This window comes from Bos grunniens, chromosome 5, assembly GCF_055505025.1.
Source record: "Bos grunniens cultivar Pamir isolate PY7600 chromosome 5, Bosgru_T2T1.0, whole genome shotgun sequence".
Classification (NCBI taxonomy): Eukaryota; Metazoa; Chordata; class Mammalia; order Artiodactyla; family Bovidae; genus Bos; species Bos grunniens.
Genome location: NC_141169.1, coordinates 49,222,097 through 49,246,553, shown reverse-complemented (window position 1 = coordinate 49,246,553; position 24,457 = coordinate 49,222,097). Strand labels below are relative to the sequence as shown.

Here is a 24,457-nt window from a genome sequence, read left to right as displayed (position 1 = left end):
GGCTTCAAACCCAGGCAGTCTGATCTCATAGATCCTACCCATCCATTATGATATCACGTCTTTCATTCAGTGTATTCTGCAGTTTAGACTGGTTTGTCAACGTATTTTACTTCATGTATTGCAAGCATAAACTAAGAGAAACTAAGTGGAAAACATTAGTTTAAACTAAATTTGTTACATTGTTTCACCATAAAAATATTCCATTTTCTGTTCTATAGGTGAGTTGCTCCTGGTGTCACATTTAGAGCCGTATTAACTAGGATACTTTTGTTTCCTGGAGTACAACATTATGAGTTTGATTTCACCAAGGCATCCAGAGGCATGTATCCGTTCTCTAGAAGCGTTTCTCACTTTCCATCTCAGCTACATTTTTTTCAGGGTAGACTGTAGTACATGGTGCATTTTTGCAAAATTAGCTGCTTTGGCTGTTATCCTCACAATCCTAAGCTGTGAAAGGGCATGCTTTGTAGGACTTGAGGACAGAGGGCACTGTGACAAACTGTACTTTTTGTTAAAAAGGCTAGATTGCTCGGAAAGTAGTCACTTTGTTGCTCTGTTTTGTTGGATGCTAACTCAGATGGGTTCCCTTTTAAAGAAAACTGGGCAAAACTAATTTGCCACTAGATGGAGCCCTGGCTTTTTGGGTAGAAATAAAGGCAAGCGTCAGAACATTAAATCACGCCGTCATATCATGCTGAAGGGCCCCCGGTATTTGAGGCCCTTAGCTTTTAATTATAGAATGCATCTTTGTTCTTTGCCTGACCTGCAGAGTGACATCACTCCCTTTCTTCCTGTGCGCTGGCTTTGACACAAGCCAGATGGCTGTGGCCATCGGTAGGCGCGCAGGCCGCCTGGTACAGCAGTTGATGAAACAGAATAGGAAGACGTTTTATGGTCAACTGCAGGAGCACAATGAGGCTGCAGCTTTGCTAAGTAATTACATTCACCGTGCACACTTTACTCCTCACAGCGAAGGTCACAGGGAAAAAATACATTTTTATTTATAGTGTTGTGAGGTATAGACCTTTGATCTTTTATTAGTCAGTAGTCTGCTCCAAAGGAATGCTCTCTTTCCCCTGCTCTGCAGTCACTCGTGCAAATGACATGTTTATTTATGTTTAATGGTTCTTTCAGGCTGTGCATTGTGATACTTACCTTCCCTCTTCCTCCTTTTTGTCTCCAGTTAGTAACACAAAAATGTTTTGGTTTTGTAGTGAGTTTAGTTTGGAGAAGTCAGAGTTCAGGCATGTTAATACAAGCAGATTTCTGTCAGATATACTCCAGAGTGATTTGGTCAAATATATTACTGTTTATTATGTGTTTGTTCTTTGAGGAGGTCAGGAGAGACCAGGAACAGACTTTTATTTGGGGGGAGAAAAAGTGGGGGGTGAGAGGGTCAGGAAATGAACGAGACATTAATTTTATATCCATTTTTGGACATTTAGTGGTTAAGGGCACTTGTAATGTTAATTTTAAATAAAATATGGGAAGTTTCTATTCATCCAGTATTTCCACCTTCATTTGAAGTTAATCTTTACCAACTGAAAGATTGTCTAAAACTTTAAAGAAAATCCTAACAACTTTTCTTTAAAGTTTAACATTCACACAGTTCCACATGATTCATTTCCGAAAACTTTAAAAATTATTTTTACCTCCTTTAAGGCTAGGTTGTGAACATTGGTTACAGAATTGATCTAGAAATCATAGATCATAGAATCAAATGAAAATTCGTAGTTGATATGTCGTCTTCAAACGTAACGCTGTTTCTACAGTGAAGCCTCCTAGTTGTCCTTAGGTTATTTGGCTCTCTATTTTTTAAAAGTATGAAACTCTAACAAAAGAAATCTGTTAATCTTACAGGATTTTGCAGTCTTCTCCAGATTCGCAAATAATTGCTGGAAGAAGGCAAAGTGGTGTGAGGAGAGAGGGGGACTTTGTAGTTGGATAGAACAAGGCTTTTTAATTTTATTTCCCCCCCACTGGCTGTTTGCTTTGTGCCCGTGGACCTTTGAGCCTTGGCTTCCTCACATATACATTGGGTGATAAAACCTACCTCCTAGGTATATTCTAAGAATTAAATGACACAATGTATGTGTATTTGGCCCCAGACAGTTCCTGTCACTTGGTATGAAGTCAGTAAATGTTAATTCCTTTCAACTGTTTTAAACTTTGTCTCTTTTTCCAACCTCTTGCAAAACGTGTTCACACATTACACTATTATATAGTGTGTATTTTATTCATAAGATATAAATAAGCCTGGGTTGAAAGTAAGCTCACCATCTGAAAAATAGGCATTTGCAATGTATTAGCACTGTGTGTGTTCAGTTCCGGATAAAACCGTAACATCAATTGTGCAGTGGACGTGTTTAACATTTGTGATGTTTTAATTTGTTTTTGTTTTCTTTTTTTCTCCTACTCAGCTCTTGCCCCTGTTCTTTGCCTCTCGTTTTGTTGGTGAAGATATCACAGTGATGTCTGCATTCAACCTGCTGCATTTGGTGACAAAGAGCCAGCCAGTTGCCCTGCGAGCCTGTGGGCTTCCCTCAGGTTGCTGCTCCTTGTGCTGTTCTAAGTGAGGGCACTGGGCCGGGGTGGGGTGTTTCTGCTGCAGGAAATGATACACCACAATGCTTTGCTAAATTTCGTTTTCTTTTACTTGGGCCCTAATTTGAAGACGGAAATTGGTTATAAATCACCACTCTACTTAGAGTAACATTCATTTCCACAATCCTTACAACCCTTGGAAACATTGTCCAGTTTCCTTGCTTAGTATATAATTGTCACTAATATTTCATGATATCTTCTTATTTTTTAATGCACACTACACATCTGAAAATCATAATGTTCATAAGAGGCTGGCAGTCTTGATAAGAAACCACCCCGAATCACACAAAATAGGACATTCATCTTGTTAAAGGATAATAAAAATGCTTTTCATTCCACATGTGGTCATTCCTTTAGGAAAGAAAGAAAATTAACATGAACAACTTTAGTGTAATAAAGTTAGTTATTGTACTTGCAAAGAAAAGATGTTCTATTTAACAAGGACCAAATAGAGAGAATTACTATAGCATGTATTAACTGGTTCTTAAATTAGAACCACCAACCAGTCTTTTTAAAAATGTGATTTTAAGCATTTAAGAGAGACATAAAAGTCCAAAATTTTACTATTTGCCTGTGTTTAACATTATAATTTTGTTATGAAAATCACAATGGCCAGATATTTTCTGTGAACGTTATTATCAATATTACTTTTCTTTTAGTTTTCTCTATTACTGTATTATATAGAGAATTTCATTCTAACTCATTAAATATTCATTGAATATTAGCTATGAGTGCCAGGCATTGTGTGAAGCAGTGAGGATACAATGATAAATAAGATCAAGCCAGTTTCTTTAACAAGCACAAGATGGAGCTGAAACTGTGTAAAGACCATTGAACCATATGGTGATAAGACTAAAGTATTTATGCCTTGGATGTTAGGGGAATGCAGACGATGGTCCTAGCTCTTTGCTTAGGGGAAGAGATTTTTGGAAGGGAGGGAAGTCTCTGAAGTTTAAGGAAGGCTTCATGTAGGATATGCTTAAGTTGAATCTCAGACTGTGAGCAAGAGTTAGCCAGATGTCCAAGTAGGGGGAAGGACGTTTCTGACATATGAAGTAGTGTGGGAAATACATGAAGACCTGAAAAGGCAAAGTATGTTCAAAGAAATACAAGTTATTTAATGTGGCTTGCTTGGGTGGGTGAGGGCAAGTTAGAAGAGATAAGAAAGAAAGGTAGACAAATCGTAAAGTGCCCTATATGATGTTTTTAAAATTTTAAATCTTAGGGAAGGGATGAAGGGAGAGTAAAATGACTTGATTTGCATATAAGATTTATTGATTTAGTATGATGGACGGTCAGTGCTGGTTCCAGATATTTCTAAGAGAAGATTGAGATGGCAGCTTAATTAGAAATGAGGATAAGGCTTTTGTCTTGAAGCTATAGTTGAATAGTAAACACTGTCCATTTCAAAAAATAGCTTTTATGTCTGTGAGTGTTGAGAGGTCAATAAAGTTTAATGCTTGGAGTCCATAACCACTCTTCCTGACACCTTTGCTTCCCAACCTGCCATGTTCCTGTACTGCTGCCACTCAGCATGTTGGAAGAGCTTGAGGCTGGAGGGACTCATGGAGCATAGAGAAGCTTAACAATGATTGTTACAGTATGTGTGCAAAGAAGGGGGATGGATAAGAGAAAAATTCAAGTTATAGAACTGACAAGTTGTATTTCTTTTATTGTATGTAAGCTGGAGGGAGAGCATCAACCAGTGTAGTTTCTGTGCTATGTGAAACTTTTCCATGACTATGAACTACATAGAATAATTCCTGGGTCGGGAAGATCCCCTGGAGGAGGAAACGGCCACCTGCTCCAGCATTCTTGCCTGGGGAATCCCATGGACAGACCTCTGGTGGGCTACAGTCCATGGGGGTCACAAGAGTCAGACTCAACTGAGCAGCTGAGCACACATGCACATAATAATTGGAGTATGCAAGTTATTTAATATGTAACCATGTTTTCCACTGGGAAAAAACCCCAGGTAGGAAAGCACTAGCACAGTTCTTGTAACATTAGTTTGTCATACACCAAGGAGGCTAAGTATTTATGGAAACTTATTAATTAACATGGTATCACTTGAGATATGACAGTTATAGAGTTAAGAGGTTTCATAATGAAACTGTTTAATCAAAACATGTGTCTTTAAATTTTGATATCCACATGATTCAAAGATAAATTCAACAAAGATGATAATTTTTAAGAAGTAACCATTATAGCACAATGCTTAAGCACACAAATTCTGGAATTCCACACATCTAAATTCTAGCTTTGCCACTTAACTGGCTGCGTGCCTTGACTTCCTTGTTTGTAAAATGGGAATAATAATAGTACTCACCTGAAAGGGTTGCTGTGAGAACAAAATAGCTTAGGATGTGAAAAATGCTTTCAACAGTGGCTGACATATAGTAAGCATTGTGTATAATGTTCACTAGGTCACTGTAGACATCTGTATCAATATAGATATATATTTTTTCTGTTTTTCTAGTAAAATAGACTTTAAAAAATATTTCAATACATCCCATATTGCACTTAACTCTTTTTACTTTGATCGGAGCCACAAATGCACTTTATATTTGAGAAATAACCATGTTTATTCAGATGTTTGTTGTTTTGATCTCTTTATTTTACTCATACATCCCACTGAACCAGAATTCAAGTACTGTAAACATACAACACATTTCTTTTATTCTTGCTGCTGCTGCTGCTGCTACGTCGCTTCAGTCGTGTCCGACTCTGTGCAACCCCATAGACGACAGCCCACCAGGCTCCCCCATCCCTGAGATTCTCCAGGCAAGAATACTGGAGTGGGTTGCCATTTCCTTCTCCAATGCATGAAAGTGAAAAGTGAAAGTGAAGTCGCCAGTTGTGTTCGACTCTTCGAGACCCCATGGACTGCAGCCTACCAGGCTCCTCCATCCATGGGATTTTCCAGGCAAGAGTACTGGAGTGGGGTGCCGTCTAGTACTAAAGGATGCTCAGAGGGACTCGGTCTTTTTTTCTTAGGGCTTGTAAACCTATTTTACTTTGATAAATGATTTGGTAGAGTGGTATTCCATAATTGCTCAGCCATTCAAGGACCTTGTACTTTTTAAAGTGTTATGAAATTTCCAGTGCGCACGTATTTTATAACTTCAGTGTCAGCAAAATCTTTGTTACCGTCCATTTCTCTAACAGAATTTTACTCTTGTTGTTGTTCAGTCATGTCCGACTCTTTGCGACCCCATGGACGGCAGCATGCCAGCCTTCCCTGTCCTTCACTATCTCGCAGAGTCTGCTCAAATTCACAGAATTTTACTCTTAGAAAAGTAGATATGTTGAAGACACTGCTAAGTTCAACAATAATGTGAAACAAACAATTTAAATTTTGAAAAAGGAAAATGAAATTGAAATGGGAATTCTAGCCTTCATTACTTTATTCAAGTAGAGAGGGAAGAGGCCAAATTTGGAGATATAGGAAATTAAGGTAAAAGTTTGACGTCTTGCTTTAATTTACTGTTCCCTGGTCAAAACCCATTACAATAAAAATCTCTGTAAATCAAAAAGACTTCTGCTCCCTAGCCAGTACCCTACTAATTTTAGGTATTATTCAATACGAAATAATTCCAGAACTGAAAAATAATTGGAGCAGGCTCTTAAAGTTGATTATAACTGGATTGACCTGTATGAAGGCCATATCCCAGAAGGCTGATCTATCATTTTTCAGCTTTGACTTCCTTTTCTTCTTATTTTTAAATAGGCATAATTTCAATTTAGAGCTTATTAAGTGCATCTGAGTTATGGTTTGCTCATGTTTGTAATTAAAGGTAATTTTTTTTTCTCTCAGAGCTCTTCTTAATTTCCTATAACAGTTTCTTTTATGTATTGAAAAAGAGCACTGGAATAGGAGTCAGAGAACTAACCACAGCTCTATCATTAACTTGTGTGACCTTGAACATACCAGTAAACCTCTTCAGATCTTAGTCTTTATTTTTAAAATGAGAAATTTAAATTAGAAAATCTTTTCAGTTTTGAAATTCTGTGATTTGATGAACTGTCATTGTTTTTACTTGGCTTTGGGTTAATCAGATCTTAAGAGTCGGTACTAATTAATGGCTGGGAATTTACAGAAAAATCTGCTTGGTTGTGGTGGGAAGACAGAAATATTTTCCATGTTTGAACATAAGAATTCCTTGCCTCTAAATCAGGATGGAAGGGGTTATCTTAGCAAGGGTTAGGAAGCACAGTTTTACATATAGTTTCAGTGCTTGATAAAAATTAAGTCAAATTGTAACTTAGACTAGATATCATGGTAGTTTTCAGCCAAATGAGAGTATTTGTCTAAGTAGTACTAATTGCAGTGATAAATTATGCTTTTCTCCAACATCATACATGTAATATGTGGTTGTTACTCTTATAGACTTTACTGGCGTGTTTAACAGTCCATGAATTGAACAGCCACATGGCAGTTTGTAAAGGTGTTATGTCATAATATTCTAATGTAGAAATTAGAAGTCTTAAAGACAGATACTTTGCAAATGGTGTTTGTAAGTAGGACTATCATTTGGTTAAGTAGGGCTCTCCAAGAATCAGGGGCCTGTGGCTCCAGAGCTTAGCACAGTGCCTGGCACTTAATAAATATTTGTTAAATGAATGAATAAACATTTGGAAAGTTTACATGTAGGTGAAGTGATAGCTATAACAGAGAGGACAAATTTATCTGAGACTATTTTGGCCTCAAATAAATCTAATGGGAAGGTTAAATTAAAGTTCATAGTTTGAGTGCCTTTTGAAAATATTATAAAAAAACCAATTTCTCTTTTCTCACTGTATGCGTTAATACAATAGGTAGATTTCTTAGGTATAAATCACATTGTAGCCAAACAAATGACAATAAAAAATGGTAACACAGATTCAAAGTATATTATCCAAAATTTCTTTTACTTTTTCTCTCCAGCAATTTGAGTTTTGGTGATAAACTGTTTGAGGAAGGGAATAAGTACATATGATAAGTACAAATTATACATATTATGAATAAGTACATATTATAACCCATAATATAATAAGTACATATTATAACCTACAGTCCATGGGGTTGCAAAAGTGTCGGACACGAGTTTGCAAATAAACAACAGCAAATACTTACCATGAGAAGTAAGAACTCTGGTTCTTTTGGTCGCTTTTCTGTGGAACAAATTAATATTGTCTGTTGGGCTTTAAGTTCTGCATTTGTAAAGAGAAAGTACTACATATATGCACCAAAGCAATGTCCATAAGTAAAAAGTACTATTATTCAAGTCTGAGCTGGCAATATTTCATTAATAGCATCTGATGTTATCTTTGTATTTACTGTAAAGAAATAATTGAACTCAGTGGTGTGCTACTCACCTACCGAATAGATTGGCTTTCTGTATTATTTTTATTTTTTAACCATTTTGGATCTTGAAAACGTGAACCATGTTTAATCTAAAAATTTTTTTTTTTAAATTAAAGTTATGACTTTTCTTCTCCAGAAGAAAAGAAACATATGTTCACCTAGAAGAAACATATGTGCACCTATGCAAGTTTTCATATAGTTTCAAGATTTTTTTTTATTGGATACTCTGATACTTGTAATTGAGGGCTCTTTGACCACAGATTCAGAACCTGTCTTCTAAAAGATACACTTGAAACCAATACAAAAACTCTAATCAGAACGCATTATTTCTAATTTCTGTATTGATGTCACCAATGAAATTTTCTCCCACGAGTTCAGTTTAATGCTCTCTATTCTCTGGCTTCACATTCTTACATGTTCATCTTACCTAATTTAATTCGATTAAATTGAAAGTGCCTTGTGGAGGGCTATTTTTTTTTTTTAAAGGAACAAAGAGTTCTTAAAAAAAAAAAAAGACATTCAGATTTCAGCTCCCTTAATTCACAAAATTTGCAATTAATTGATTGAATGGCATCCACTCTTCCCAGTAGATGGCACTAGGCTTACATTCTTTCACAGCTTGAAAGGCTATTGATATCATTAGCACATAGGTGCATTGTGAAAACTTAAACAAAAGTATGTCAAAAATATTCAGTTAAGAACACATGGATTTACAAACCACAAATTTTTTCTGCTTATATTATGTTCAAACAATATTTGTAGAGTGCAAAACCTTTTTCCATTTTCAACAGGCTTCCAACTCCCTTGTGCTTGGACATCTCATCGAAATTGTCTTTCATGTGTAGACTTTCTATAAACTAAAACACGTTTTCATAAATTAACTTATCTTGTATCCAAATAGCTGATTTAACAGTAATTTATGGTTTTATATATAGCTAAATTTTCTTCAGCAGACCACCCAAGAATTAAAGAAAATTTCACATTTTGTTTTGCTATGTTTTGAATTTTTATAGAATCTTGAAAATGTTATTAATTTAACATGTTGACTGTTAAGCATGAGTCCTTTCTTGCATGAATGAAAATATTTTTGGAAGCTAAGAAAAATTATATTTAAAATGTTGATGAGTACTCGAATACAGCTATATTCTTTACTAAAACAAAGTGTTTTAATAACTCCGTGATATAATAAAGTATTAGTTAATGTTGAAAAATTGCTGTACAGCATCTAATTACTAGATGAGTTTTAAAAATCGTTTGTGCATGAGGCTAAATTGCTATAGAACAATAAATGCATATGTATGAATAAGGTGTTGGGCATATGGTTTGTTAAATGTGGAATTTGTTAATTTTTTTAAAATATAGAATAAATTATTCACCTACATTAATAATTATAAAATATGTAACAAAATCCATAAAAAAGAGTAAAAAAGAGTTTTAATTTTGAGAAATTGTTTAACAATGACCACTGAATATGAAATATTTTAAGTTCTGAAAACAAATGATAATTTTACTAGTTTATTGAGACAGCACAGACTTTTGGGAATCATATAGGTAGAATTATTAGATGTTTATCTAAACATGTTCACAAAAATTTACCTAACAGGTCATAGAAAGATTTATTAAAACAAGCCATCTTTTGCTTTCAGCAAATACGTGTTTAATGAAGAATGGGATGTGAATGACAGTTCACAAGGAGTTACTAATACATGGCTAGATACTTGATGAATTTTCATCGTCAGTCTTTTCTAGTTTATAGCTTCATCCTAAACATTTTATTTAGAGATTGAATCTCTAATGGCTGCTTCTGCTAGATATATTTTAACTTAAAATGCTTTGAATAGATTTTATTGAGATGCAGTGGCAAATTATCTCAATTTTTGTGCCTTTGCATTTGAAATCAACCCTTTGAAAATTTAAAATCCCCGTTTATTTTAATTCTCTTGGTTTTTCTCTCTCTTTTACATTTAGTATATTTGCAATTGTATTAGTCACTTTAGAATGCATGTTATAAAAATTACCATGAAATGACAAAGATATCAGTTATTTAGGTGACTTTTAAGAGATATGCATTTATAGAATTTAAATTTACTTGGTTACTACTATGGTAAGCATTTCCTTCAACAGTAGATATGTTTATTGTAGTCAACCACATAATTGCAAATTAAGAATGTACTGCTAATCTAACTTGCTAGATTACTTAAATTTTAAGCAAGCAAATAAAACCCCAAATTTTATAGCTATAGTTTTTAAGATTTAGTTTTGTTACAGAAATGCATAGTGGCTCACAGAATGGCACAGCTGTTCATAGTATATTCCATTTTGATCAATATTTCTTATGCAAATTTTAGATAACATCACAGCAAGTTTCTGAGTTTGCTATCCTGTTTTTGGTATTGATGAAGAATGAGTTTGGAGGCATAATCTGCATTTACCAGCTGAGCCACCAGGGAAGCCCTATCTGCATTTACTAGTTTGTTTTTACCACCAACTTGCCTTCTGGCCCCAGAATCTGTTTTGTACCTTTTATTCCTATTCCTCATCTGTAAACTTAGAACGAAATACATTCTTGTCAAATTGTTCACAATTAGATATTACCTTCAAGTGTTAACATTACTTGACATTTCCCAGAAATTCATTCTGTGCAACTTTAATCCCTGGCCATAAGGGAGAATAAACTGGAAAAATATAAAAAGGCAGGGGTGGGACATCAAATAAGTCTGGGAAAGTTGATAGGTTTGATCATCAAAATCTATTTCTATTACAGGAAAACCCATAGTTCCTGCATAGTAAGCTCTGGCAAGGTAGAGATTTTTTTGTGTGTTTAGTTCACTATGGCATCTTAGCAACTAGACTTCAGTCATCTGTCACTAATTGAATAGGTACTCAGTAAATATTTGTTGAATGAATGAATGGTGATGAATAAGTAACATCATCTTATGTATCAAAATAATGCCATATAGTAAGTAATGTGAGCTCTGTTTTTAAGGAATATACATTCTTGGAAAGATGGCTACTTTGGGCCCAAATTTTGTTATCTATAGAATAAAGGGAGTTATATATTTCATGTTTTTATGATTATATATAAACATTTCCTCCTTTGCTTTACTACTGAAGGAAAGAGTAGAAGAAATAAGAAAAGCATTGTGCATCTTTCTGCCCAGAATGGCTGACGAACTTCTTAGATTAGGATTTGAAGCAGTGGCAGTTCTTTTGGGGGATATTGAAGGAATGCAGCAGATGGAGTTATAATTAGCAGGAGATTGTACGAGGAGAGGGTGGCGGCATGGAGAGTGGGAACAGACTGTGGGCACATCGGTTAGTGAGAGATGGGCATGTGTACAACAGAGCTCTGGTTCAAGAGAGGAATATAATGAATGAATAAATTAGAGGAGGAAAGCTGCAGACAGGAGCTTGCTCTCATTAGCCAGGTGTGTGACCAGGTCATGCAACATCTTTGGGCCTTAGTTTTCTTCCTCATGAGGGCTTTGGACTAGAAGTTTATAAATTCCTGAATTATGAACACTTGTTCTACTAATAGCCTATATAACTGATTCCATCATCATATGGAGAAACTGCATGCTGCCACATCTAAGATGACCTGTTTTCACATTTCACCATCTTGGTAATGAGGATGCAGCATGCAGATCATTTCAATAAGGAAGTATTGCTCTGGTTTGATTGACAACTCTTTTCTACCTTTCTAGTGGAGCGTAAAATAGTGGTGTGTCAAAATACCACATATTCAATAATGGACGTTGGCATAAGAAAGTCTGGACGAACTCTTCTTTAAAGCCCATGTAACCTAGATTTTCCTAATCTGGTTTGACTGTGGAAACTTCTCTCACCCCACAACAGGAACTACCTGTAAGCATTTTTTTTTTTTCCAGAGCCAGTGTTTCACATGGTATGTTTTGCGGAATGCTGGATTAAGTAATCTCAGAGTCTTAAATCCAGAGAATTAATGGAATATTAGTCATAATAAAAGACTTGAGAGTGGAACTCTACAGAGGTAATAAGAGATTCAGAGTAGTAATTAAGAAAAAATTTAGTCCATTATTTATTTTTTAAAAAATTTCATTGGTTTATTGAGCAAATATTATTTCAGATTTTAAACTAAGTTCTAAGAAACAGCCAGAGCTGTCATTTAGAAAACATCTTTAGGAAGGAAATTTAAATAGCAATAATTAAAATGGAAAGTTGAATAAATATTTAAATACAACATGTACTTATTTAGTACTTACTCTTCTCTGGGCACAGTGTAAGGTTCTGGGGATGCAAAGATTATTGAAATTATCCCCCTGTTCCTTAAGGAGATATTGAATAATTCAGAAGAAGTCTTATGCCTTTACTTTAGTTATCTGGCTGATGAAGAAAACTGTAAATTTTTTGACTCTTTTTTTTCTCCAGAATCTCTTAGATTTTTCTGGACTGTATACATGTAGAGCTAGACTCAGATTTAGCTGTTCATCGAGTGACAATTGCAGACTTATCTGTCCATTGAACTTAATTAATCTAGATTTTAAATTTGATTTGGGCGATAATGTAATTTTAGACGTTTACAAAGCTGAGCTCTTAGACAATGTAGATTTTAGTTTCTTTGTAAAAAAAGTATACTTGATGTTATATGGAAATAAAATTCTGCATGGTAGTCTAAGAGAGGGCTCCTCTCCATCCTTTTTGTGGCTGGTTACTCTCATCTTCCCCTCTCAATCTGTGCTCCCAAGATGATGAGGGAGGATGGGAGAGAAAACGATTTTTTGCAAGTCTTTTTGATTGCATGTGAAATGTAGAATGGAAATGAGCCTGTCTGTTTTTAATTTTTTTTTCTATACCAGCTATGATGTTCTACTGAAGACCCATACTGGAAACAAATATTAAAACCAGGGAACGCTAACTTTGTCAGACGTTTCACTTGCAATCAGTTAGACTTGAAGTTAAGTAACTTTCTCTTCCACTATTGTCACTTGAGGATGGCCGTGCCTTTCAAAATTCTCTTTTTACTCAGATACTTTGCAAGTAAGAAAGTGCTTTCTGGATCAACACATGTTTGAAATATTTCCCTGAACTCTAGTCTTCACGGTCCACATTAATACAAAAGTCATTGCTCTTGGTATTGGCATTACATTTGGAAGAATTGATAAGTACTCTTTAGTTCGTTTTAATACACTTAGAGAACAGTGATAAAATGATTACTACACATGAATTCAACAATTAAAACTTTGTAACCTGAAAATAAAGGATAGAAATGTAAAATGTGGTTTGTGTTTTACAGAGTTCATTCAGGTTAATTTATCATCGGATAAATGTAGTAGTAAAGCTCTCCATTGTCTCCTCTCAGGAAAATCATGCAGTCTTACAGATTATTTACTATTAAAGGCTAGAATTTGAAATCATGTTAATAGACTTTCGATGTTGTGGGAGGTACATTTACTCCTATTGACTTGCAGTGAGAAAACATTGACATATTTCCCTTTTAATTTTAAAACTGCCTTATTTCTCTGCTGCCCAATTTTTCCTCTTCCAGATCAGAATATACATTTTATTCTGGCTATTTTACTTTGTTAAATTAGCTAATCCCACTGACATGAAAGACTCTGATTACCATCTTGACATTGTGTGTATTTGATCACACTACATCTATCAGCTTGTTTACATAGCATTCTCTTCCCTATTTGAATCTCCTTTGGTCCGCTGACCCTGTAGATGCTGTTTCTACAAATAATGTGAATTTTCTATATCCCAGTTATAATCGGACATAGTCAATGTTGGTGGGCAAAGTTTAACAGTATTAATGTCTTCTTTGTTAACTCTCTTGACACAAAACTTTACATGTATTTTTCCTATAAGACTGCACATTGTATTGATTGTTTTTCTTATCTTTACTGCTACAATATGTGTTCCCCTAGGGGCAGTAACCTTGACTTACTCATTTTTAATTTTCCAGTGCTCATCACAGTTCTTACTTCACTGTAGATGTTTAATAAATAGTTTCAGAAAGTATGAATTAATATTAGGCTCAACAGTTTATGTGTTCAAAGAATTTATAATCTGGGAAAATAAAGCAGAAACAACTGAAGATATTTGAGAATAATTGCAAAATATTATATTAGCTCATGTAAATAGTACCCTGCAGAGTAAATACACTAGTACTGAGGATATTCAGATGAAAGATCAGAGTAGGGATGAATTTATAGGGATATGTAGACTTGGAAGGAAAACTTCCTTGAAAATATTTTCTTAGTTTATCTATTCAAACCTTCAGTATAGAAACCAGAAGACCAATTTTATCATTCAACTATGCACCACTAAAACATATGGTCTTGTTTAATTCAAGAAGTTTAAAATGCTGTGTTGCCTTGGCATGCTTATAATGTCCATTGATGTTAATTAGAACTCTGTGCACGCGTCAGTAGAACAGAGCTGAAACTGATCTGTAGAACTGTCTTATGTGAAGTATAATAGAAAAACAGCAAGAAGGCATGAAATGCGATTATTACTATGAGAAATAAAGATATGCCTTTTCTCACGTATAGAAAAGAAAAAGCTCTTTACCTTGTGATTCCTGTGACCTAGAGGGTTTTTTGGTTTTCTTTGTGTTATATTTAGGATGTGGCAGACTGACAAAATTAAACTGAACCTGAGTGTAAAAATTAAGGATGTTTTAAAAAAATGAAAACTAAGTCAAGGTACTAATTTTATACTTTCTTTAGTTATAGATGTTTCCTGCTACCACCTATAAGATTACTTTGAAGGGGAGATTTATTGAAATGTTTCCTAGGGGTAAATGTTTGGCCAAAGGATTTTGTTCTCTAGGCCTGTCAAAAATTCATCACCAAAGAACATCTACTGAGTATCTTGCACATGACTCCAGGTTGGGAGTGATGATCGATAGTCTGAAAGGGATGACATTAAATACACAGAGCAAACTAGCAGAGACTGCACTCTTGATTCTGTGCTCAGCGTTCAACCAAATACTCTCTGAGAGCTATTTTGAGTATAGCGTTTGGCTAAAAGGATTTCACTTCGCTAAAAGGAAGAAAGAAAGGTCATGTCAGACAACATCTGTTCTAAAATATTGCAATTGTAAATTTCCAGATAAAAAGTATATTCTTTTTGTTGTTGTTGCTTATCTACATTTTGGCCACCTGATGCGAAGAAATATCTCATTTGAAAAGACCCTGATGCTGGGAAAGATTGAAGGCGGGAGGAGAAGGGGATGACAGAGGGTGAGGTGGTTGGATGACATCACCGGCTCAATGGACATGAGTTTGAGTAAACTCTGGGAGTTAGTGATAGACAGGGAAGCCTGGCATGCTGCAGTACATGGGGTCACAAAGAGTTGGACACTACTGAGCGACTGAACTATCTACACTATTCATATTCAAGTTTTAGTATTTGCTTTGTAGTTACTTGTCTCCATCTCTACCACTGGACTAGAACTTTTTAGTGTATTCATCTCTTACATATCTTACAGATAGTGAGGGACAGGGAGGCCTGGCATGCTCCAGTCCATGGAGTCACAAAGAGCTGGACATGACTGAGTGAACAACAACAACAGTCTCTCACATTGGCTGTTTTCCCCAGGTGTTCAGGAAGCTCTTCCTTCAGATAGTAGCACAGACAACTTCTCCTCCTTCAGGGCTGGGCTCAAATGTTACCTCTGTGAGGCTTACCTTGACCATTCTATTTAAGGTTATAGCTCTTACTTCTAGCACTCCCAGTCTTCTTTGCTCTGCTCAGTTTTACCTTTTGTTCCCCATCCTGTATACTTATCACCTTCTGAGAGGCTATATAATTTTCTTATTTATTTTCATTGTATTTTATCTGTTTTCTACCCCTGCTGGGATGGCAGCTCCATGAAAGGATCTTGATTTTGCTCACAGATATATCTTAAGTGCCTAGAATAATGCCAGAATATAGTAGGTGCTCAGGGCTTCCCTGGAGAAGGAAATGGCAACCCACTCCAGTGTTCTTGACTGGAGAATCCCAGGGACGGGGGAGCCTGGTGGGCTGCCGTCTATGGGGTTGCACAAAGTCAGACACTACTGAAGCAACTTAGCAGCAGCAGCAGCAGCAGCAGCAGCAGCAGCAGGGCTTCCCAGGTAGGGCAGTGGTAAAGAATCTACCTGCCAAGTGTCGATCCCTAAGTCAGGAAGATCCCTTGGAGAAGGAAATGGCAACCCACTCCAATATTGTTGCCTAGAGAATCCCATGGACAGAGGTATCTGGCGAGCTACAGTCCACAGAGTGGCAAAGAGTCAGATATGACTGAGTGCACATGAGTAGGTGCTCAGTAAGTAATTGTTGAATGAATAAGTATTTTACTTAGCCGAGTACTCTGTAAACGCTTAACAATTTTGATGACTTAAAAAACCAGTAAGAAAAACGTCGTATCGGTGGTCCTCAAAGTAAGCCCTGCAGCCCTGGTTTCATGGAAACCCCAGATCTGAAGCCAGTGTCATGATGTTTTAGATGGTATGTTCTTCTCAGGAACGTTTTTCCTTTATAGGTCCATGCTGAAAGAAAAAAAATCAAAAGAATTGAGCATGCTTTTACAAGCATGGAGCTTTTCTTTCTTGTGTTATGCATTTTTTAAAAAACCTTTATTAAATTACTAGAATGCAAAACAAAACACAAGGAAAAGTGGTTCATGGTGTATAATTTTATATTCTATTGTAAAAATGGGCTAGACTTGGCTTTTATAAATGCACACTTATTTAGAAATTCCTAACACTACTACATCTGGAATAAAAGTTTCTTGAACTTTCCAAAATGACAGACTAATAACCGACTAAAAATTATAATTTATAGTGAATATTGAAATATACCATTTTTAAATACAGTGGCAAGATATTTCAACATAAGCTTTTCTCAAAGGAAAATAAGATAGTCTTATCATCTCTAATTCACTTACTATATTGGGAAAATAATAGTTTTATTTTTTTCTGATCCTAGGACCAAAATTAAAATTATAGAATCTTTAGATTTTGTTTTGTTTTGATTTTTCACACTGAAATATAAGATTTATGTCTTAAAAGTGCCCTAAGATTTAGGTTACAGATTTGATTTACTTCTTAACAAGAATTTTAAAAGCCTTTCAACATTTTATAGACATTGTGAGAATCCCATTTGAACCTTGTCACTGACCCTCTGCTGAAGGAGTGAACCCAGGTAAAACAGACATTGGCTAATAGGTAAATGTTTTTACTTTCTGGATGTATTACAGGGATCATTACTTTCCTCTCGTTATTTTTAGTTGTTAGTGATAGTTTTCAAGTTGAAAGTTATCATATAATTTAGGAAGAAAGAAGAAATTTGTAGCTTAATTTTTCCATGGGTTTTGTACTCTGACAGCCTGAGATTTGAGTCAGTATATCTTTTTGCTGTTTGTCCTTAGTAAGTTATGTTATAACCTCTCTGAGCCTCAGTTTCTGTATCTGTAAAATGGACTTGACATCTACCTCCTAGCATTATTGAGAGGATTAAATGTAGTTATGAGAAAGTGCCTGGAAATATGACTGGCACAGAGTAGTTACTCAAATTTTAATTTTCTTTTCTTCTTCCAATTCTTGTTCGAATCATTTTAAAAGAGAACTTGTGAGGAAAATACTATCTCAAGAGAATCGTTTTAGAAAAATAATTATCAATAAAATATTTTAGCACACTGAAATGCCTGATCTGGTTATCTTCTAAAGTACAGTTTTAACTTCAGAATTCACTGTAATCAAAATGATAATTTAATACTGTATTTGTTTAGACAGTGTTTGTTAACTGCTAGTTGTTGTGATTCTCATAGCAGACTTCTGAGGGTAGTAGTACGTAGAGAGAGACCCATTTGTCTAAGGTCCCATGACGAGGAAGCAGAGGCAGGAAGTGAACTCTGATTCAAGTCAATACTGGATTCAAGGCAACCATATGGAACAAGCTTTGATATAAAAAGAGACTTTGGGCATATTTTAGCAAATAAATGCCCTTGGATTGGGTTCAAGGTGGATCTGATATATACCAAACTTCCTCCGTAAGGAATGACATTTTGATCAAATACCAAGGTAGCAATATCGCCCTGGCAGGTATGCTTTGTGTTGCTTGTATATAGATACACACACTCGTGGCTTCAAAGTACTCTATTAAGCATTTAAATAAAGAGAAAAATCTTTTCCTAACATACTTCTAAGTCAATTTAGGGGTCATTGAACAGATGTCATATAATGCTAATGTTAAATTACCCTGTGTAATAAGAAAATTACAGTACCTAAGTGAAGATAGTAAAGGGAAACCATCCAATGAATTATTCTAGAATTTCAAAATGAAATGATTTCTTCGAAATTAACAGTGGCACCACATGACTTTAGAAAAGTGAGTCTGATAGGGAGAAGGAAAATTAGAGACAAAAGTGAAGCCTTTCTGTGTTTATATATGCCAGGTTTTGGTTATGATGCGAGGAGGGCTAATGTAAGAGTATAGCTTTCAACTGTCCAGGAAAGCATATTATTATTAAACTATGTGGCAAGAAATTTATTAAAATTTGACTAACTTCTCATGGTTTCGTATTAAATCACAATAGTTGTTTCTAGTCCACACACACTTCCTTTTGCTATTAGGCACACTTTAAAAGCCTAATTATTTTGAGAACATAGTATGACCAAAGAATAAAAATGTACCAAGTTTGACAACTTTAAATAAACACTAGCATTTCTTAAAGAACAAACCTCACTTACAGTTAGGAAACAATATTTATATTTAAGGTTGAAAAGCCAGGATGTAGGAAAATTTTGTTAATTTGGAAGATGACCTTTAAGTGCACCAAAACCAAATAATTTGTAGGCTATGACATAGGGCACATTCCTACAAAATTTGTGTGAATACTGCTTTAGTGGTTCTTGAAAGACAAACAAAGAAAGCTGGAATGAAATCTTTACCCCCGCCCCCCACCCCTCAAAATAAGACGGAGCCTAACAAAAGAGTACAGCAGCACGCTTTCAAAGCTTGCCATTAAAATGAGGTCTCTGTAGCACGACTAATGAGATGGTTCATAGTGGAAAACAATCTGCTTTTAAGAATGTTTAGATCAAAAGTAATTTCTAATCTATGAAATAAAGTCTTTTCAATACCCTTCATTCACCAGCAAAGCTTTTATGTTTGTATTATTTACTTCAATCAGATGTTTTCAATTTTACCTTCTCTCCTTGTACAAATACTTGACATGGTTCGTCAATACTGACCAACAGTTTTATTCTTTTTCTTCAGAAAAGAGAGATTTTTGGAGAGAAGGAGAATGAAAAAGAGAGAAACATCTTTGCCTAAACGATTTGCAAGCATCTGTGCTTTAAGCTACTTTTTATGAACACTCCTTAGTAAATGACTCAAGGTAAAAAAGCAGAAAAGCATCCAATGTTAGGAAATTGCAATCCAATACCATGTAATTTAAACCTGCAGTTGCTTCTCTTGTACTAAATGACATACAGATGGGTAGCTTAGTTCTCTCAACTTTGGGAACACAATTGGTCTTTTTGTATGAATGAACATATATTAACAAAAATATTTTGGACAGAATTGTTTCAGAATTGTTTAACTGTACAGAGTTTAATTATCTGTGCCACTGCAAAGAATAATTTTAACCAAGATATTTTTGTCATATTAGGTTTGCAATTAATGAATTTTTCTGGACGAAATCAACAAAGATACAACCCTTCCAACATATAAAGAAACAGAAACAAAAAACACCTTTTAAGATGTCTGTAGCGAATTGAGTGGAGACACCTCTCACAGCCAGTTCTGCTTTCAAGCTGTGGAGAGGCTTGTTCTGATCGGACAGACATTTCTCAGGAAACATTTCTGTCTGTCTCTTAGAAGATATAAAAAGTGTAAGTAGTAGGTATTTGGATAAAGCCTGGTGTAATAGGGGGTCCAGTGAGGTGAGTGACATGGCGGCTATTCATTCCTATGGCTCTTTTCAGGCCAGAGCAGCACCAACCATGCTCTGTGGAAGGTCGGAAGAGGTGCTGTTTGACAACCCACAGGCCTGCTCCGAGGTGTGCTTTTCCGTTTGCCTCTGGTTTGCTCTTTTCCTGCCTCCATATTTTCTCATAGAGAATCAGTCACTCTGTCCTGGTGGCCCTGATTCTGGAAGCTGATATCCTTCTTCTGAGGAGTCAGGGTCAGTGGTTAGTTAATTGTCTCTTGTTATAATTCCAGTGATCTCATATACTATGACACTAGGTGCCTTAAAGTAAAAGGAGTAGGAAGCATTTTTACTCCTCAATCATATTTTTTTTTAGGTTTCCAAAGAAGTTTTTACTATTCTGGAAACTTAAGCAAGCTTTCTCTTAGTAACTTCAAAACATGGTAAGAAATTTTTTGCACGTAGGGCCATCTGCATGCCTCTTTCACCCTGTGATGCAAAAGCAAAGAAAAGCAACTTTACTGCGTTGAGTAAGGGTTGCCATGTCTGTAGTTAAAGGTATCCCTCAGTATTCATGGGGGATTGCAGTTACCAAAATCTGAGGATTCTCAGGTTCCTTATGTAAATTGGCATAGTATTTACATATAACCTATGCACATCTTCCTTTATACTTTAAATCATCTTTAGATTGCTTGTAATAATACCTAATACAATGTAAATGCTGTATTAATAGTTGCTTTAGCATGGCAAACTCAAGGTTTGCATTTTGGAACTTTCTGGAATTTTAGGGGGCTGGTGAATATTTTCCATCGTGTTTGGTTGAGTTTGTAGTTGTGAAACCCACGGATACAGAGGACTGACTGTATTTCTCTTCAGTCATTTGTTCAGGTAAGACAGAATAACACATATAAGCAGGTGTTGTCTGGACATTTTACTGCAGACTATATAAGTTGAAATAAAAGCTAACATTGTTATTAGAATCACATTAAAATTATTTTACCATTGAAATGCATTTAATCAGTGAAGTCTTCCTAGGTATACTTTACAAAAGGAAAATATAGGTCCGTAAATAAAATCCAATTTTCTTTTCTTTGTCTTTCCCACCTTCCTTATTTTTCTCACTCTTTTTTTGGAACTTCTTGAAACTATATTAGTATACATGCCTTCTTCTGGAGTCTGTTACAAGTTTCTTGCCCATTTAAACACGGTAAGATACAGTCTTGCAAGAGATATTTATTTTAAAGGACTCTTCAGAACCCGGTGAGGCCTCTGACAGAACGACTGTGCTGTGCTCATTTGCTTCAGTTTTTCCGACTCTGCAACCCTATGGACTGTAGCCCTCCAAGCTTCTCTGTTCATGGAATTTTTCAGGAAGAATACTGGAGTGGGTAGCCCTTCCCTTCTCCAGGGGATATTCCCAACTCAGGGATCGAACTCCCGTCTCCTCTGTCTCCTGCATTCCAGCAGATTCTTTACCAGCTGAGCCACTGGGGAAGCCCCAACAGAATCACAAAGAATCGCAATTCCTAGTTGTGGAAAAATGCATCTCTCAGGTTCCGTAAATAACTAGGATAGTATTTAAATCACCCAGGATGGAAATTGAAGGAGGACGGTTTCAAGCTCTTCTACTAATTGAATGGAGAGTTACTGTTTAACATAATATGCCCATCATCTTATACATACAGCAGAAATGCTTATAAATAGTTATGCTTTTTGAATTTGTTTGTAAAAAAAATTCAAGGTGTTGGAAGACATAAAGGATGTATTCCCATTTTGTGAATGTTCAATGGGTTTTTACTGTCTCGTGCTAGCAGCTTTGGCTGTAGCACATCATTAGTGCACCAGTGGAATCTCTTGAATCTTGAGTACCTTTCTTTCTAAATTGAGAGAAGTAACTGCAGTTCAGGTAAGTTTGTCGAGTGTGTTAGGGACTGCTCTGGTCATTGACAAGTGACAGCAGAAGCTGTGTTGTGGCGGTCAGCCAAAGCAATTATTTAGGATTGAAGCTAAAAGTCCTCCTTCTCCCATATCCTCTCTTTTTCCAGGGTCATGTAGGGATAAAAAGAACTGTAAGGTGGTCTTTTCCCAGCAGGAACTGAGGAAGCGGCTAACACCCCTGCAATACCATGTCACTCAGGAGAAAGGGACCGAAAGGTAAGGCAAGCTTACGAGCATGTCATTAGGCAAGAGCTAGTTTTCTTCATCGTCTGTACCCCTGCTCCAACCTTTGAATCCTCTCCCTTGCCATTTAATTCAAAGGATTCTGCACTTATTTGCTAAAGTCTACAAATTAGTATCCTTGAAAAGGTTGAAAATGGTATTGTTTAGATTAAGACTAAGTTTTATTTATTCTTTCCCCCATTTAATGAACACTCTATCTTTTGTAAAGTCACAAGGCTTTTGTTAAGGGCCTGTTTTTAGTTTACTACAAAATGTGTGGAAGTAATAGCGATTTAGGTACATTTTTTGGGAAGACATCACAGTAAGCAAAACCATGAGGGAATGGCACTTTGCCAGGATGCTGAAAATTTGAAGGTGGCCATTGTAAGTATAGATGTTTTGGCTGCAAAAAGAAGGTAGCATAATTTAGTTCCTTTCTACCCCACTCCAATTTCTTTTTGAAGCACATGTGGAGAAAGTATTTATTGGCTCATTTGTGGTTGGAATGTCAAAAATTTTCAATAACTGCCCTCACATGGCTTTGGTCCTTGGAAGTTCGCCCTAAGTCCTGAAAAAAGAGTTTGTTCACTTCCAAGACTGTTTTTGGTGAATAAAGTCTCTCTCAGCTGATTCCAGCTCAAAGGTAACTTGCCAGAGTCTGACCATTCTGTTGTCTAATTTATACCATGGAGCTTGGCATAAGGCCGTAACTTACCTCTGATCCAAATTTATTAATGATGTAACTTCTTGTTTTCATTCATGAACTGAAAGAGCTCTTTACCACACATGGGGTCTTTGTTAATAGGCAACACTCTCTTCCTGTCACAGTATATACTGTTTACTGACTTGACCAAATGTTGAATCTCTGACAAAGTCCACCCTCACCCCGCAAGGAGCTAGAGATGGACTCGGGTCTCGCCCGAGACGTCCACTCGTCCTGTTGTGTACATGACTAGCAAAATGATTTAATGCACACAAACAACTAGAGATTAGGTCATTCTTAAAAATTCTGTTTATAAAAAATTGGACCTCATAAAGAGGGTGAAAGGATAATAAAAACAAGCTGCAGAGCACATAGACTTTTTGTTGGGCTAGCACAGCTGATTTGTATTAGCTGAATGACCTCCTAGCCTTTAAGATTGTTAACTTAGAAAAATATTCCCTTAAAGCTGCAATATTCCTTTTCAAACCAGAAAACAAGACTCCTTCCACTTGAAGTGTTGAACCCTTCTGTATTTTCTGGTATACATTCTTGGACACTGTAGAGGAGCAGAAATCTCATGTAATAATGTTTTTCTCTGTGAATCTGAACTACAAGCTTTTTTTTTTAGTAGGAAAAAAAGTTTCTAAGCATTACATAACTAGACAGCTTGATTTTTTTTTAAATTTAACCTGTATTAGTTTGCAGTAGTTATATGCACATTTTATTATACAGATTTGAAATATATTAGTAATGTTCAGATTTCCATATGTTTGGTCTGTTCTCATTTTAAAACAAAAAGCCCTTGAAAGATTTATTAGAGAAATATATTTTAAGCAAATACGTTCTATAAGAAATAATGCTAACTTTGTTTAATTTTTTTTATTCTCTGTTTATTGTGTATCAGTGCCTTCGAAGGAGAATATACACATCACAAAGATCCTGGAATATACAAATGTGTTGTTTGTGGAACTCCGTTGTTTAAGTAAGTATATTAAAAACCTAAGGATGTGAGCAAATCACAGATGGTAACGAGCTTGATTTTGCCTGTTCACATTCGATCTTCCCATTCCTAAATTTTCTTATTTCTAATTTTTCTACTCCCTGCCCCCCCACCACAAAACAAAGTAATTATTGGCTTTCATAATAAATTACCAGTTTGGTAGAAATCAGTTTGGCTGATTTCTTGTTACTCGAATCTTTTAAAATACCTAGCATTAACCTGTTCATCTCAGTAACCAAGGTGCTTAGCAGAGCTATGAAAGAGATTTTGGTGAACATAAAAATGTCTATATTTATTTATTTTTCTATCACCAAGTGATGGCCCTAAATTTATTTATTGGACCGTATTGGAAGTTCTTTACATGCATCCTTCAGATTGAATATTATCCACCAACTGGATTATTCACACTTCTGCAGTAAAGGGCAATACCTTTATTGACAGTCAAGTGGGAATTATAACAAATATTTATACATATGTAAGTAAATTACATACTCTGAGTTTAAAGTTTTGCATTGATCGAAAATCTTTTATTTTAAAGATCCCAATAGATTACTATAAAACAGGCAGTACATAGATTTTTTTTTTTTAATGGAATAGTTAAGTCAGACATTGTATTCTAGAGATTATGGATGTTATCCAAGAAAGAAAACTCTTTATTAAAAATGTATTTATTTAGGAAGAAAAAAATCCTAGGAGCCCCATACTCCCCATGGAGATGCTGATTTAGGGAATAAAAAGAAA

The 24,457-nt window shown here is 35.6% G+C and overlaps 1 protein-coding gene and 1 long non-coding RNA gene across 17 annotated transcripts in view; both read left to right on the top strand.

Annotated features, from left to right (window-relative positions):
• The window catches only part of MSRB3 (methionine sulfoxide reductase B3), a 184,283-nt gene that overhangs the window by 38,801 nt on the left and 121,025 nt on the right, over positions 1–24,457 (top strand). For 9 of the 16 annotated variants that reach the window (XM_086400159.1, XM_086400153.1, XM_086400155.1 and 6 more), the window contains exons 2-4: positions 2,421–2,547; positions 21,899–22,007; positions 23,621–23,698. In XM_086400159.1, coding sequence (XP_086256285.1) covers positions 21,980–22,007; positions 23,621–23,698 — 106 coding nt within the window. In that variant the 5' untranslated portion in view covers positions 2,421–2,547; positions 21,899–21,979. Of the gene's footprint in view, positions 1–218; positions 320–2,420; positions 2,548–21,898; positions 22,008–23,620; positions 23,699–24,457 lie in introns of all 16 variants that reach the window. The other 7 variants (XR_015163830.1, XM_086400149.1, XM_086400150.1 and 4 more) reach the window with 2 other exon arrangements.
• On the top strand, positions 17,061–20,742 carry LOC147371906 (uncharacterized). Its single transcript, XR_015163832.1, has 6 exons — positions 17,061–17,145; positions 19,199–19,319; positions 19,593–19,815; positions 19,909–20,108; positions 20,230–20,296; positions 20,642–20,742. It is a non-coding gene; the product is annotated as an uncharacterized LOC147371906 (long non-coding RNA).